Raw genomic sequence first — 15,890 nt, forward strand, 5'->3', positions numbered from 1 at the left:
ACACACACAAAACTGCCCTAAACTGGCTTACTTAAATGTTTGATTGTGGCTTTCAACAAACAAATAACACTCATAAAGCTGTTTGGCTGGAAATGTACCATTGACAAACATTTTTAATACTGTTAACATTGGATTGTCAAAAACAATGATATGAACCAAATCATTCTGGAAAACATTTCTTTCCATTGGCCTACTTCTATAGTGAAGATATAAATTGAGTAAAATATGTTGTGCAATATAAAATAAAACTAAACAAAATATGTCTTTACACTGGGGAAAATACAATAAAACAATACAAAATATTCCATAGTTTCTATTTTATAACACGGGTGAATGGAATATTAAAGTGGTCAAATATGCCTCTGCTACGTTACAAATTTAGATTTTTTTATGCTTTATTAGAATCAATAATTTAAAACCCAGTTATTGTTGGGTACATTCAGTCCTTAGAGCTGGTTTCAGCTGTTCTCATAAAGTTTGTATCGCTGAATCTGTGGTGTCCGCTTTCAGATCCAGAGTTGGCTCTAGAAGATTGGTCAAATGCCTCTAAGAAGTAACAGATACCAGGAATGTCACTGGGGAAATTTGATGGGAGGTCCTGTCTTGTTCTTGGTGTAAAAAGGAACCCTTGGTGGTCTTTTAAAAGCCTGAAAATCAAATTGAGGCATGTTACTTGTGGGCAACGATACCATGGTATAGTTGCACAGTTTTTTTTTTCAATTCTTATTTTAAGCATTACTCTCTATTAATCATGTTGTAAATAGTCTGTGATGGTTTATTTAAACATTGCAGTTGTGAATATTCAGTTTCTTATTTATCATAATCAAACAGATAATTTGATATTTCAATTTATCAGTGCAACATTAGCTATTATGATTCAGGATACTTCTTATGACAAATGGAGTGTTTATTGTTTATTGGGAGCATTTACACTGTGATAAATCTGTGACAGTTATCAGGTGTATCATTTAAATAAAGTAAACATAACGTCATACTAGATACTTTTCTGCATTGAGCACTGATTCTATCTATGAAACACTTTCCATTTTGATTAATTCCATTGCATAAATCTGGGTGAACTCAATACTAAATTAAAGTACATACAATGTGTTGTTAATATCATTCTTTATGATGTATCCTCATTCACATAGTACCCTCTATTTACAGGACTGTTCCGTACCTCCAGCCTAGTACTATAGTTCTTGGAACTTTATAAGCTCTCTGGTTAATTCCTGGATACATAATGAAGATTCAGTACAGTTCAGCACCACTATTTATCATGATACATTAAATTTATGTTTATCCAGGGGGAAACAAGCATATTACTGTCACAAAAACAGCTCAAAGGTAAATTATTAAGCTGGAATGGTTTAGCTTGGCTTTTAACTTTGGGAAGTTGCCTGCATGGATATATGAATTGACTGTATAAATAACAAGAAGGTTTACTGTAGGACCATATGTAACTTATGGAATTAATCTATTCTGCTGCTGCTCAAATTCTTTGCTGCAAAATTGCAGATTTCCAACAGTGTACGCTTTGCTATACTTTTACCATGATACATAAGAACATAAGAAAGTTTACAAACGAGAGGAGGCCATTCGGCCCATCTTGCTCGTTTGATTGTTAGTAGCTTATTGATCCCAGAATCTCATCAAGCAGCTTCTTGATGGATCCCAGGGTGTCAGCTTCAACAACATTGGTTCCAGACCCTCACTATTGTGTAAAAAAGTGCCTCCTATTTTCTGTTCTGAATGCCCCTTTATCTATCTCCATTCGTGACCCCTAGTCCTTGTTTTTTTTTTCAGGTCGAAAAAGTCCCATGGGTCGACATTGTCAATGCCTTTGTAATTATCCATTGTCGATGTTGCATCCTCAAAAAAATCAAGCAGGTTAGTTAGACACGATCTCCCTTTCCTAAAACCTGACTGTCTCCCAGGATACTGTTACCATATAGGTAATTTTCCATTTTGGATCTTATTATAGTTTCCATAAGTTTGCATATAATAGTAGAAGTCAGGCTTATTGGTCTAATAGATACATTATAATAGTGCTTTTTTTTATACCACACTGACTATAGAGTGGTAATGTAAACTTATTCAGTTCCATGTGGCCTGATAACCATCTACATTCTTCTACACCACTTCATAGCAACCAAAACAATAACTTTGCTCTTCAAAACTTCCTGCAAAAACATTTTCTGATGGATGTTAGCTGTTAGGCATCTAATATATTGAGTCTTGTTCTAGATGTTTTCCTCCAAAATACCTTGGTTTTGTTACAGGTTTATTACAGTTTAAATGTTAAAATATTTTACCTTTTCCAAGAACCCAAAGTGTGATTACATTATGTACTGTACAGTACCTGTAGGTTGTTGGACTAACATTGATTTTTCTTGGAACACTGCAAGACTCAAATTTATTGGCCAGTGTTACATTGTTTCCAAAGAGACAGTAGCGAGGCATTTTAACCCCGACAACTCCAGCAAGAACGGAGCCAGAATGAAGACCTATTCGCATCTGAAAACAAAGCACATTACTTCATTACCAAATTCTTAGCATATAATATGGATGACACTAATCTCTGACTAGCCATGTAACATTCTTTGGGGGTTTATACTTAATACCCTTCAGAAATCAAGTGATATTGTGAACTTTCAACAAAACTGATGGAGTCAACAGTGTTGCAATATTGTGATAAATATAATTGCAATCATGTTATACTCATTCAACAACAAAAATTAGCAACAACTTCAATTATCATTATCATTTTTTATTTGTTTTACTATTTGGTACACCTTTAAAAACGGCTATGAGGATAGTAGCTCCATAATTACATTAAATCTTACACTTTGTTAAAATATATATATATATATATAACACAAGCTAAAGTAACACTATCAAATCACATTGTAAAAAGCTTTATGGTATTTGAACAATGACGTATTACAGTCTTTGTCAACTGCAATGCTTTTGATATTTTATTTTCAATTGCGTACCGTATTTATCTGTTTGCACAGCTACTCTTGACTTTTTAACCTACCTCTACAGTACATTTATTTCTTCAGAAAAATATATTTTGTTGGCAGCAGTGTACTGCTGGCATGATTATTGTTTAATGGTGCTTTGTACTGACCTTGATAGGCTCTCCTTCAGGGGTCATTACTTCATCTGATAGCTCCATCACTTTCAAAGCCATCAACGCTATCTGAACAGCATGAGTCTGGCTCTCCTTGTGTAAGCCACCAGCCACACAATATGCATCCCCAATTGTCTCCACCTGAAATAAATATTGTTTTAGCTTTAAATGGCATGGCTGATTAGCAACACATCTGCATTCCTGGTTTATAATATGTTCTATTCTGTGATATAAATGTTGTCTTCCTCCCTGGAAAAAAATAAAATAAATTATTTAGCTGTGCCTCATGTAATATTATGTGTTTACTGTTGACAGTTTCTGTAACACTTACTTTTTTTCGAGTGGACTACTGTTTTCACTAGGAGAGTTTGTTTTGTAACAGTTCTCTGGAGTGTCATCCCCAAATATATTAAATAAAATGGTTGGAATATCACTCATTTAGTGGCAGTGGTTTTATAGCTAATAAATAAAATGGCAGTTTGTCGTGGAATTTTGTCATGGAATTTTTATAATGTTGTGCGTATTAATTTATACAGTATGAAGCAGCTCATTAACATGCAAGCTGTGCATATACACTATATATATGCACGGTCATGTGATGCTGTTTAGGGGCTGTTATTTTTCCAGGCCATTTTATATATATACAGACGTGCTCAAATTTCTTGGTACCCTTACAGCTCATTGAAATAATGCTTCATTCCTCCTGAAAAGTGATGAAATTAAAAGCTATTTTATCATGTATACTTGCATGCCTTTGGTATGTCATAGAATAAAGCAAAGAAGCTGTGAAAAGAGATGAATTATTGCTTATTCTACAAAGATATTCTAAAATGGCCTGGACACATTTGTTGGTACCCCTTAGAAAAGATAATAAATAATTGGATTATAGTGATATTTCAAACTAATTAGTTTCTTTAATTAGTATCACACATGTCTCCAATCTTGTAAGCAGTCATTCAGCCTATTTAAATGGAGAAAAGTAGTCACTGTGCTGTTTGGTATCATTGTGTGCACCACACTGAACATGGACCAGAGAAAGCAAAGGAGAGAGTTGTCTGAGGAGATCAGAAAGAAAATAATAGACAAGCATGGTAAAGGTAAAGGCTACAAGACCATCTCCAAGTAGCTTGATGTTCCTGTGACAACAGTTGCAAATATTATTAAGAAGTTTAAGGTCCATGGAACTGTAGCCAACCTCCCTGGGCGCAGCCGCAAGAGGAAAATCGACCCCAGAGTGAACAGAAAGATAGTGCGAATGGTAGAAAAAGAACCAAGGATAACTGCCAAAGAGATACAAGCTGAACTCCAAGGGGAAGGTACGTCAGTTTCTGATCGCACCATCCGTCGCTTTTTGAGCGAAAGTGGGCTCCATGGAAGAAGACCCAGGAGGACTCCACTTTTGAAAGAAAAACATAAAAAAGCCAGACTGGAATTTGCTAAAATGCATATTGACAAGCCACAATCCTTCTGGGAGAATGTCCTTTGGACAGATGAGTCAAAACTGGAGCTTTTTGGCAAGTCACATCAGCTCTATGTTCACAGATGAAAAAATGAAGCTTTCAAAGAAAAGAACACCATACCTACAGTGAAACATGGAGGAGGCTCGGTTATGTTTTGGGGCTGCTTTGCTGCGCCTGGCACAGGGTGCCTTGAATCTGTGCAGGGCACAATGAAATCTCAAGACTATCAAGGCATTCTGGATCGAAACGTACTGCCCAGTGTCTGAAAGCTCTGTCTCAGTCGCAGGCCATGGGTCCTCCAACAGGATAATGACCAAAAACACACAGCTAAAAGCACCCAAGAATGGATAAGAACAAAACATTGGACTATTCTGAAGTGGCCTTCTGTGAGTCCTGATCTGAATCCTATCGAACATCTATGGAAAGAGCTGAAACTTGCAGTCTGGAGAAGGCACCCATCAAACCTGAGACAGCTGGAGCAGTTTGCTTAGGAAGAGTGGGCCAAACTACCTGTTAACAGGTGCAGAAGTCTCATTGAGAGCTACAGAAAACGTTTGATTGCAGTGATTGCCACTAAAGGTTGTGCAACAAAATATTAGGTTAGCGGTCCCATCATTTTTGTCCATGCTATTTTCATTTGTTTTCTTATTTACAATATTATGTTGAATAAAAAATCAAAAGCAAAGTCTGATTTCTATTAAATATGGAATAAACAATGGTGGATGCCAATTACTTTTGTCAGTTTCAAGTTATTTCAGGGAAAATTGTGCATTCTTCGTTTTTTGTGGAGGGGTACCAACAAATTTGAGCACGTCTGTATATAATAAAACAAACTTGCTTTTTTGATTGTTAAAGTTATTAATTGACTCAAATGTTATTCTTATAGGAAATCATGGGAAACCAGCATTATTTAATTTGTTGCAACGCGAACCAAAATGATTGTCATACTTCATCTTATAAGTTGATCGTACAGTATGCCAGTTCAGCCTACAGCTACAAATACTGTTGCTCCATCACATAGATAAGTGACATGCAGGAGCAGAGAATTTAGATCTGAATATTGCAGAAAATCTTGGATGATAAAGCACTTTTTCATATTTAATTTATTTTGGGATCATTAAGATGACAATAGGAAGATTTTGAAGCAAGTGCAAAAGACAAAGGCAAAGGGAATTAATAAAACAATAGACATACTATCAAAGTAGCAGGAAGGAGCAGTTTCTGGTTTACATAATTAAAATTATTTTATCCCTCTCTGAGAATTTGCTTTTGAACTTGTTGTTTAATGTTCCAATGTCATTTCAACAAGATATAGGTTACATCTGGAGAAATAAGATGAAAATACATCTTCTTAATCTACAACAAGTCACTTTTTTCTTGTCCCATATGGAAAATACTTTGTGTAGTCATTTATTAATATTATAATGATAATATAGGATAATTTACTAATGCTAAAACTAACATATACATTTTTACTTTCTTTCTCTACATTAATGCATTAGTGGCCACCCCTTGACTTTCATTGCATTCTCACTACCTACTGCACTACATATTGTTGCACATTTGGATTGTTCTGACATTTTTTATACCAGGTTATTGTTTATAATTTTTTAGTAGTTTATTTAGCAGATGCCTTTATCCAAGGTGACTTATAGAGACTAGGGTGTGTGAGCTATGCATGAGCTGCTGTCACTTACAACAACGTCTCACTCGAAAGACGGAGCACAAGGAGGTTAAGTGAATCTGTGGCTCGGGATTTTAACCAGGGACGTCCTGGTTACAAGCCCTTTTCTTTAACCACTGGACCATTCAGCCTCCTCATCAGCTAAAAGAATGTTACCAAAGTAATTTTACTCCCCATCACTTCCGAGACTGTCTCCATGCACAACATGTATTTGTAACAATACATAATATTAAATATAAATACATTCATTAAATTCACCCCCACATTTGAAAAAGCAAACCTTCCTGACTAAACTGAGAAGGATATGTGGTAAAATCAACGTTATCACACCTTGTAGATATCCAGCTCTCCACAATAGTAGTCAAAGCGAGTGTAGAGCTCGTTCAGCATGGTGACCACCTGCATGGGTGTACACTTGGCACAGACGGCAGTGAAGCCTACGATGTCCGAGAAAAGCATTGTGACATTGTCAAACTTCTTGGCTTGAACATGTTCCCCCTGCCATAGCTGCTGGGCAACCACGCCTGGGAATATCGTGAATAAAAGATCGACTGTCTTTTTCTTCTCCTCTTCCAGAGCCTGGTGGGCCTGTTCCAGAGCTGCCTTAGCTTTTCCCAACCTTTTCTTCAGCCCGTCCTGTGCCTTGGCTTGTTCACCCACCAAAACCACATCCCGAAGTGCATTGTGAATTGGTATGTCTGAGAGGTACAATCCTCGACCAGTCAGGTCTTCTAGTTTGTCGACACGAGGGGATCCCAGGAACAAAATGGTGTTGGACTCAGAAACGTAGATCATCTGACCCTTCAGATCCATGAGCTTGAGAAGAAGAAGGGAAAAAAAAGAGCATGTATAATTAACAATGAATAATGTTTTTATTTAATATAGTGCATAGTTCAGAAGATGGTATAAGTATACACAACTCAATTTCATTTAGCAGTCAACATTAGTAAACAGGCAAATTATACAAATTATGAAAAATTACCAAATACATTTTTGCATGTTATGTCCTATTTTGCAATTCATGTCAGGTTTACAATATAACATAATCATTCAAAATAATGAGTTGTAGTTTTTGTAGTGTCCACGTTTCCAAGTTTCTTTTGTATACCTTTTTATTGAACAAATATAAAAATAGAAACCTAACAGGTCTAACCCACAAATGTTTTTGGTATAAATTTTATAATTTCAAAAGGTCTTATCCAACATCAAATGTATGACGTAAAGCAGCTGTGGCAATTTTCACATCATTCATTGCACATCTAAATACCTGAGGAGTACTGTCAGTGTTATTGTTTCCTTGCTTTATCCTTAAAATGAAATGTGTATTTAACATGGTCAGGATCTCTTGGAAGGTACTTCTGATTCCTGGGGACACAATGACAAAATATTCCTCAAACGTAGGCCTTCTTTGAACATCTTTTCGATTCAAGCGCCTTCTCAGACCGTCTCCAATCTGAAGTAAAGTCATTTCCTGATCAAACAAGACATGAAACGGAAAAGTCTGGCAAAACAGAGACATGGGGATTTCAACTGAAGAGTGTGTCTTTAATGGACTAGGAGCAAAGCTCCTGGTGCTCTTAATCAAAACAGAATACAGCAAATAGGGCTGCTGGTAAAACTCATGGAGGCGCTCTTTGAAGCTTGTTTGATCCAAAGAAACTTCAACATCAGTCTGGTACAGTATACAGGCTGCTGCCTTAAGGATACCTGAGAAGAATAACCCTGTTGTTTTATTAGGATGGAAGTAGTACACAGTTAGAAGTCCTGGGTCTTTCTCCAAACAAAGTATTGAAGCTTCTTTTTCATTACAGTCTGCATTTTGTGAAGTACCTGTACTTTGTTTAAGCAGGACATTGAAACTGTTTAAGAAGTCGTTAAGAGTTCCCCCGACCACATCTAAAATGTGTTGATCTTCCTCGTAGCATATTTTAAACAGTTCTTCACCAAGTAAAAGTTTGATAGCATCCATTGGTATTCCTGAAATTGATTTGAAGGAAGAAATTGCATGTTTAAAAACAGAATTAAAGATCATGATGCAGTTTAAAAAATCTGAAGATTAAGATGCAGTACTTTACCTGATTTTTCAGAGTAAGTATTTATTATTTCTATGAATGTCTCTGTATTCCCAAGGTTCCTGCAAGCATCCTGACAAACATCTACATAAACAGTATCAGGACTGCAGAAAAAAATGTTATAAAATGTGTATTATTCTATAGCAGTATTAACATTTTTAAATAGCTTATTTAATATATAATCTGAATTTCAACACTGTTTTGTCGCGTTTTAGTTAAATATAACTGAAAAATAAACACATGTATTCTTACTATGATTTGAGACACATTGAGTCATGATAAACGATAACTGATCTGCCAAACAACCACTGATCTTGCCAGGTACTAAAACTATGAGAACAGTGTCTGTACAGGTGCACAGGTGCACAGGTTAAAAGTTACTGCAACCTGTTTTTTAATACAATTCACACAGTATATATATATATATATATATATATATATATATATATATATATATATATATAAACATAAAGATACACATTCTGCTTGAAGTGAATAATATTAGAATAGTATTTTGCCATGATAATGTTAAACATTTATTTTCCTAAATTACAGTTAATGAAAACAAACAAAGATAGAATTTCAGTAGGTGAGAATTTAATAAGGGCATACATTAATCAAACTTACCATGTTGCTTCAGTTTTATGCTGTCTAAGTACTCTTTGAAAGGCAATATGCAACCTCTGAAACTGAAAAAACAATGATTGTTAAATATTAAAGGCTTTTATATGTCTCTCTGTCTACTTACATATCTATCTTGCCCGTCTCTCTATACAAGTCATATCGATCGTTTTCAATTATTACATTTTGTATCGATTTTGTTCCATTTCCAATTGAGGAACATACCAATACCAATACATCAGTTAGACATCATCAATTCTGCTTTGACGTGACTGCTTACAAATGCAAATGCACTTGTTTAATCCCTAAATATTGTTACTTGAAATACGATAAGTAGTTGAGTTGTGAAGCACATATATGAAATAAACTATTTTGCTAATAGGATTTCTTTTTTTTAAAGAGTGTATAAACACACAGTTAATAGTGAAGCTAAATGTTACATAATGCTATGGAAAAATAACAAGGCAGAGCCAGAGGAATAGATTTACTATATGATGATGTTTTTGGACAGAAATACAACGAGAACATTACTCATCATAATTACAAGACAGCATTATGGTACTGTGATTGTATTTACCTCGGGACACACTAATTTGCGAATGCTTTCTCCAAGTGTATGCAGATTAACTTTGCTCTGGCTTGTTTTGCGCTGTGGTCGTATCCCAGGCACCGCTCCGCACACCTCTTTTGAAATTGGTAAATTGACATCTTGTTGATTTATACCATTACATTCCTCAAAATCACCAGGGTCCTTATTTTCCACAAGCATGGAGAATGGACATTCTCCGGTAATTTTGAGTTCTTTGAGTTTAGCACAAAACATGCTGATCACAACCTGTGTCCTATTCCCTCGTGTGTATATACTGAATATATATTTTTTTTAAAAACGTAAATGTCCTTTTTTTCAGACGCAATCCATTGTCCCATGTGTGGTAAATACAGTTCCCAAACGAAGGCATTTCCTATCAAGTAAAGCCAAAATGTTGCATTACTCTCTTGTGTTGTCTTCTCTCTACTTCCAGTGAGCAAACATCACTTGAACATCCAAATACACATATTCATAGTAAGTTGTCAGAGTGAGGACTATAAAGCGATCGCTGAAGACACTGCCCAATGAAAGACGACACAGGACCCAATCGGACGAATCAAGAGTGCTCTAGGTGGGGCTTCTCACGTAAGAAACCAAGAAGAGCCTGATAGAAAATATGAAGTGCGGTGAACTGTGAAGTCTTTCTGCAGATGAGTAACACAGGTTTAAATTACGCAAGCAACAACTGAAGACCCTTTTATAGCAAAATAGGACCACTGGTTTGCTTCGTTTTCATGTATTGTATGAGATTAGGTAAAGCCATGAGTGCAGGTAACATTTACATTGTAACTCAATATTGTAATGTCATGCTAAAACAATAAATTGTAACTCAATTTCTTAACTTCCCGCAAAGGAAAATTAAGCCTAAACATGTTACTAAAAAGGCTGGTGGTAATACCAGATAAAGCTATAAACTAGCTTTGGATTAAGCCTTCAGTGCAAGGAAGGCTAAACGTTTAGTTCGAAAACAGACATAAATGAGTTGCAGCAATGTTGAAAAATGAACATGGTTTGGGGTCAGTGCAGCTTAAACGACATGTTAGGCTTTAATGTACAGTAACAGCTTTCAGTTCCAGATTCTGTTAATTAAAATAATTTTAAAAAATGCATACAATTCTATTAATGCTCAATATTATGTAATTTTGAAACTGCTTGTAATATTGCTGTTTGTGTAAACATTTCTTTTGAGCATTAATAAAAGAAAGTAACACATTTTCATCAATTACATATACCAGACAGTTTGACTGTTTCTCTTGCTTATTAAAAGATTCCTTACTGAAACATAAATCCAAAATACATCATACATGTTCACTAAAAATCTATATTTTTAACAATCTTAAGAACATTGAAAAAAAAAAAAAATGTAGTTTACAAAATCCCGACAGTTTCTGACACTACAACAATGTGCATAGAGGGAAGGTTCAGAAAGTATTGTTGAATTGTTTGCTTTGCCTGCAGCAGACTGCAACAGTTCAGCATGTTGGTTTGTTAATTCAACAAACCTGTCTAGACAGATATATTGCTCTCTAGTGCGACAAGAACATTCACTGGGGCATGGCCAAATGTGATCCTATGTTTTCTTCGAGAGAACAGTATTGGTGTATCATTGTATTTGCAAGTTGTGATTAACTTATTTTGTAATCAGCAAAGTTTTTTAGAATAGTACAGTATTTTCTTATTAACATATTGTAGAGGCGGGTGCAGACAGACCGGGTTTGTATGTGGCTGTATTGCATTGCGGAACTGTTAACTTGTGGGCTTTGATTGCTGGCACCATGCAGTAGGGTGCTGGGACTTATAGCTGGATCGGAGTCTACACGAGGGTCACCAGGTGCTGTTCATGTGAACCCCATGCGGCTATACAGGACTCTGATTGGTATATGTGATAAGGTATTACATTGTTGTCAAAGGTCAGTGGGCGCTGATTGGTCGAGCATCACATATTTGTAACTTTGTGTTTTCTGTGTCTGGGTCTGAGGGGGGATAAAAGAGGTGCATCAGGTGTGAGAGTGTGTGTCAGAGAGTGGAGAATCGTGTGATGTGAGCTGTGTTACCTGCTGTGAACCTGTTGCTGGAAATAAAGAGCCTGCCGACAATTGAACCGTGCTCTGTTGTCAAGACTGCCTTCTTTTTCCGAAAGCAATTTCATCCAGTGCTACATTATATTATACTAATGCAATTTATAACCCATTAAGCTGATTTTTGGTACATTGATTTGTACACAGTATTACAATAAATAAATGTAATTATCTCATTATGAGATATGTTCTTTTTAGGGCTCTGGAAGAGACAAATACAAGTGACTCGTGAGAATAAGGGACGTCAACATACAAGAAATACAGTAGTTTATGGATTTCTGTAGTGCGTATAGATAGCGTGCCAAACTGATTTCACTATTCCTGTGAAATTGACCAATTGCCCTGTAATATTTAGCTCCCTGTGATAATTCCAATTACTGAAAAAATAGTGTAAATATACATGTTTGCTATCTCTTCAAACCTTTGCCTTACTGACTCACTACCTGTTACACTGCATTGAGTAACCTGGCAGATGGTTTAGTTTGCTGCCAGTACTGTAAATGCCTGAACAAAATGCACAGAGCTGCAGGATTTCTTTACAATGTCTTCAGCTGAAAAAGACACCAGCTGCATCAAATATCGGTAATATTTCTGCTAAAGATCGCTCTGTCCAGTACATTTCATGTGTCTGTTATTATTTTTACATGTATTTGTGTTTTTATTTTGTTTGATAATAAACTGGTGGTGAATATAGAATTTAAAAGGTGGACATAAAAAACAAAATATTCTATAATTTAGCATTTGCTGTATTTCAGGTAAGCATTTAAATATTTAGAGACATTTGTTGTATCATGACCAAAGAAAAGTATTAATTTTGAATGTGACAACACAATGTTTAATTGGGAAATGTCTTTAAATAACTATTTTTAGACTGAAATGCTGTGAATTAAGCAATTTGTAGCATGAATACAACCCTATTCACAATATATAAAAAAAGCCAATATAGAGAAATGTAATAAAATATTTATAAAAATGGTAGTTTCAACCCCTCTAATGTCTCAATTTGTAAAGCTTTCTTTCACAATATTCAGTTTCAGGGTGATGTAACTACAGTAAAAAAAAAAAAAAAAAGTAACTCAAAGTATAATATTTTTTAAGGTTCAGAGGTAGAGCCAGTATGGAGACCAAGCTACTCTAATCTTTCCAGCCTTCTCATTAAGAATGGCCATGTATAGTCCTTCAGTAAGTGCTGTCCTGTCACTACACCCTTATGAACACAACCTTACACCCTTTTGGCAAAGGTTATATACCCTACTGACAGTCATGGCAGTCTTTTGTCCAGCCCTTGCACTCATTCAGACCAGCTTTGAATTCTCTTCTTTATGTTACCGATAAAGAGTATAGTATGTTACTATAATGTCAGCATTGCCCTGTTTGAAGCAAGTTGTGGATGTATTCTGTATTAAAATCACCATGGGATATTGATCAGGTGGATAATTAAGCCCTTGAGCTTTTAGTGTATTACTTTTTTTATGAAGTTACCTGAGAGATAATGCATCAGTAGTGCCTAATACTCTCAGAGTTCTTACCCAATATCCTTCTGATATTGCTCACACTTGTGATTTTGTACACTATGCCAAATTCTCTGTGGAACCAAGTCTCTCAGTGTGGCATGACAGCACTTGAGAAGAGAAATGTATGAAAACCTTTCAGAAAAGGAACAGAAGTGGGTTGGTTTGGCAAGAGAACAAGAAGACAATTTAGTATGTGTGTAGCCAGCTCACACACACAGCAGAAGTGTTTTTTTTTTCTGAAAAGCGCCAAAAGTTTACAAAACTGAATCATCGAGTTAACTTTGCATATTTTAAATGAAAACTTGATTTACTGCTTAAAAGTACAGAACTTTAATGTGCTGCTTTACATACCGTAGCGGCAGCGTGTAGGGTTCTCAGCGGTGGAGTAATGAAGACGCTGCAACAGGGTCTTTGGTCAATGGCAATGATAATTGCCATTTAATGCTCTTTATCAATGGATCTCTAGATCTTAGTCAGGAACTTGGGAAATACACACGCACACTAACCCGCTCACACACATTATATAGCTCTCACTCACTCCTGATTGGACCACTCTACAGTTCTGCGCAGGGGCATCGCTCATTCGCGCACACTCAACCAATGGTATCACGGGCCGCACAGCTTCTCAGAGCGGGCATACCAAGGAATAGAAAGAGAGAGAGAGAGACTTTTGACTTTTACGTGTACTTTATTGACACATTTTTAAAATACAGATACAAAAATAGATTCAAGCAATTACATTTTTTTTTCTTCAGAAAGTGCAACAAAAGATAGACACACTTACTCAGGATCCAAAGATATCAGCAGCAAACCTACAAATTAAAACACAGCTCTGCGTCTTCTAAGTCACACATTGCTCCATTAATACACCAGATCATTTCAAACAAATTGAGATTATGTATTAGTTTGTAAAAATTATGGTCAATTCTCACACGGCATTTGACTAACATCTTAAATGTAATAAGAACATCTTGGCTCAAAAGACCTTCAACCAGGTTTTTCTGCTCTTGTATATTGCCATTTTAGCCTGCCCTAAAATCAAATTTGCTAGTTGATCAATAGACTTATTTCTTTTTGTAAAATGAACACCAAAAATAAATACAGTGTCATTAAAATGTAGGTTAAGATCCTTAAAAAGTGCATCTAAAAATGTAAAACGTGCTTGTAAACGAGTGCAGGACGCAAAACAATGAAAAACAGTTTCTCTTTGGGTACAGAACAGACAGGACTCAGAAACTGAAGGGTTAATAACACTAATAAAATAATTAACAGCAATGATGGTATGTAACCCCCTCCACTGCAGATCTCCTGCCCTTTTTGTTTTTACAGATTGCTCCAAGCCGGCTCTATGTCATCCCCTACCCCCAGTCTGTCCCTCCAGTGTGTGTCGGGGAGCGGCCTGGGCTGTGTTTGGTGCTGGACCTTCACACACGCTCTATACAAGGTCTTACCCTTGACAATGTCCAGAGGGAGCTCTTTTAGTCCATTTATGCTCAGCAGGGGTCCCAGGGGCTGACGTCTTGGGTCGGTGCAAGGGACACAAACAGTCTTGGAACTGGGGGCTGTGGATGTGGGATCTGATGTTCCTCAAAAACAACCTTCAGGAGCAACAGCCCCTCCGAAGGTAAAGCAGCACAGATCTGATGCAGGAAACTGTCTACACAGCGCAGCCCCAGCACCGCGGCCAGGTTCTCCGTATTCCACCAGCAGCACTGTTGCAGGTCCAGCAGGTGGCGCAGCTGCGTGACTCCGGCTCTTACAAGCAGCTGAGTGTAAGCAGGGAGGCTGGAGACCTCAGAATCCAGGTTTGAATTGTAACGATGGGCATCCCCAGAAACCAGTGCAGGGTGAGGGAATCCTCCTCTGGCAGCACCCTCAGCAGGCTCCAGGCCCCCAGCATGCTCTGGAAGAAACTGAGCAACTTTGATGAATTCAGCCTGGTGGTGTCCAGCAGAAACAAGCTTATATCCAGCTGGAGCACCCCCAGCTCTCTCAGCAGGGCACAGGCCAGCGGTCTCCAGGGCTGGGTATCTGGACCATACAGCAGCTTTTGCACTGACTGCACCATCAGCCGCTGACCCCCCTCCTCCTTGGGCAGGTACAACATGCCCCACCTCAGCCAATGCAGTCCATCCCAGAAAAAGTCATAAATCACCCTCTGCACCTCTGCCAGTAGTCCTTTCGTCGGCTCCAGACATGCCAGCCTGTGCCACAGTGTGGAGGCCACCAGGTTTTTACTAATGAGAGCCCTTCCTCTGTATGACAGCTTTGGGAGCAGCCAGCGCCACCTGCCCAACCGCCCCTGCACCTCCTCCAGCACCTCCTCCCAGTTCTTTTGCACACTGGCCTCATCCCCCAGGTACACACCCAGGTATTGAGGCCTCCCCTACTCCATTTTGTAATCCTGCTGGGAGAGTTGGGGGTCCGCACTCTGTCCATTCGCCGAAAATTAAAGCACCCGCTTTGCTCAGTTTATTTTGGCAGATGACTAAGCCCCATACTCTCTTAAATCAGTGCTCAGACCCCTGACATCCTCCTCGCCTGCCAATCTGACCTGGAATCCAAAATTACAGCCAGATCAATTAATGTTTAACATTTACTGAACTGAGCAAAAAATATTCAAAGCAGGGTTGCAAATACTGTTGTCATGTACGAATACTTTAAATTAAATAAGTTTGTTTTTTTATAAATATTATTTGTTAAATTACTAGAAATTGTGTATTTAGCTTTTTGTTT

The 15,890-nt window shown here is 37.2% G+C and overlaps 1 protein-coding gene across 2 annotated transcripts; it reads right to left on the minus strand.

Annotated features, from left to right (window-relative positions):
* Nucleotides 1-92: 92 nt before the first annotated feature.
* LOC117421132 (guanylate cyclase soluble subunit alpha-1-like) lies at nucleotides 93-10,044 on the minus strand. Of its 2 annotated transcripts, none has more exons than XM_034035103.3 (8): nucleotides 9,551-10,044; nucleotides 8,980-9,041; nucleotides 8,356-8,456; nucleotides 7,548-7,645; nucleotides 6,611-7,096; nucleotides 3,134-3,277; nucleotides 2,363-2,517; nucleotides 93-647 (listed from the first exon to the last, which is right to left on the minus strand). In XM_034035103.3, the coding sequence occupies exons 1-8, from the start codon at nucleotides 9,794-9,796 to the stop codon at nucleotides 440-442; spliced, it is 1,500 nt and encodes a 499-aa protein (XP_033890994.3). In that variant the 5' UTR covers nucleotides 9,797-10,044; the 3' UTR covers nucleotides 93-439. The 2 variants fall into 2 exon arrangements, with proteins under 2 accessions (XP_033890994.3, XP_033890992.3); XM_034035101.3 differs by having other exon boundaries at nucleotides 7,548-8,257.
* Between the last annotated feature and the right edge of the window lie 5,846 nt (nucleotides 10,045-15,890).

The sequence above is a fragment of the Acipenser ruthenus genome, chromosome 1 (genome assembly GCF_902713425.1).
Source record: "Acipenser ruthenus chromosome 1, fAciRut3.2 maternal haplotype, whole genome shotgun sequence".
Lineage (NCBI taxonomy): Eukaryota > Metazoa > Chordata > Actinopteri > Acipenseriformes > Acipenseridae > Acipenser > Acipenser ruthenus.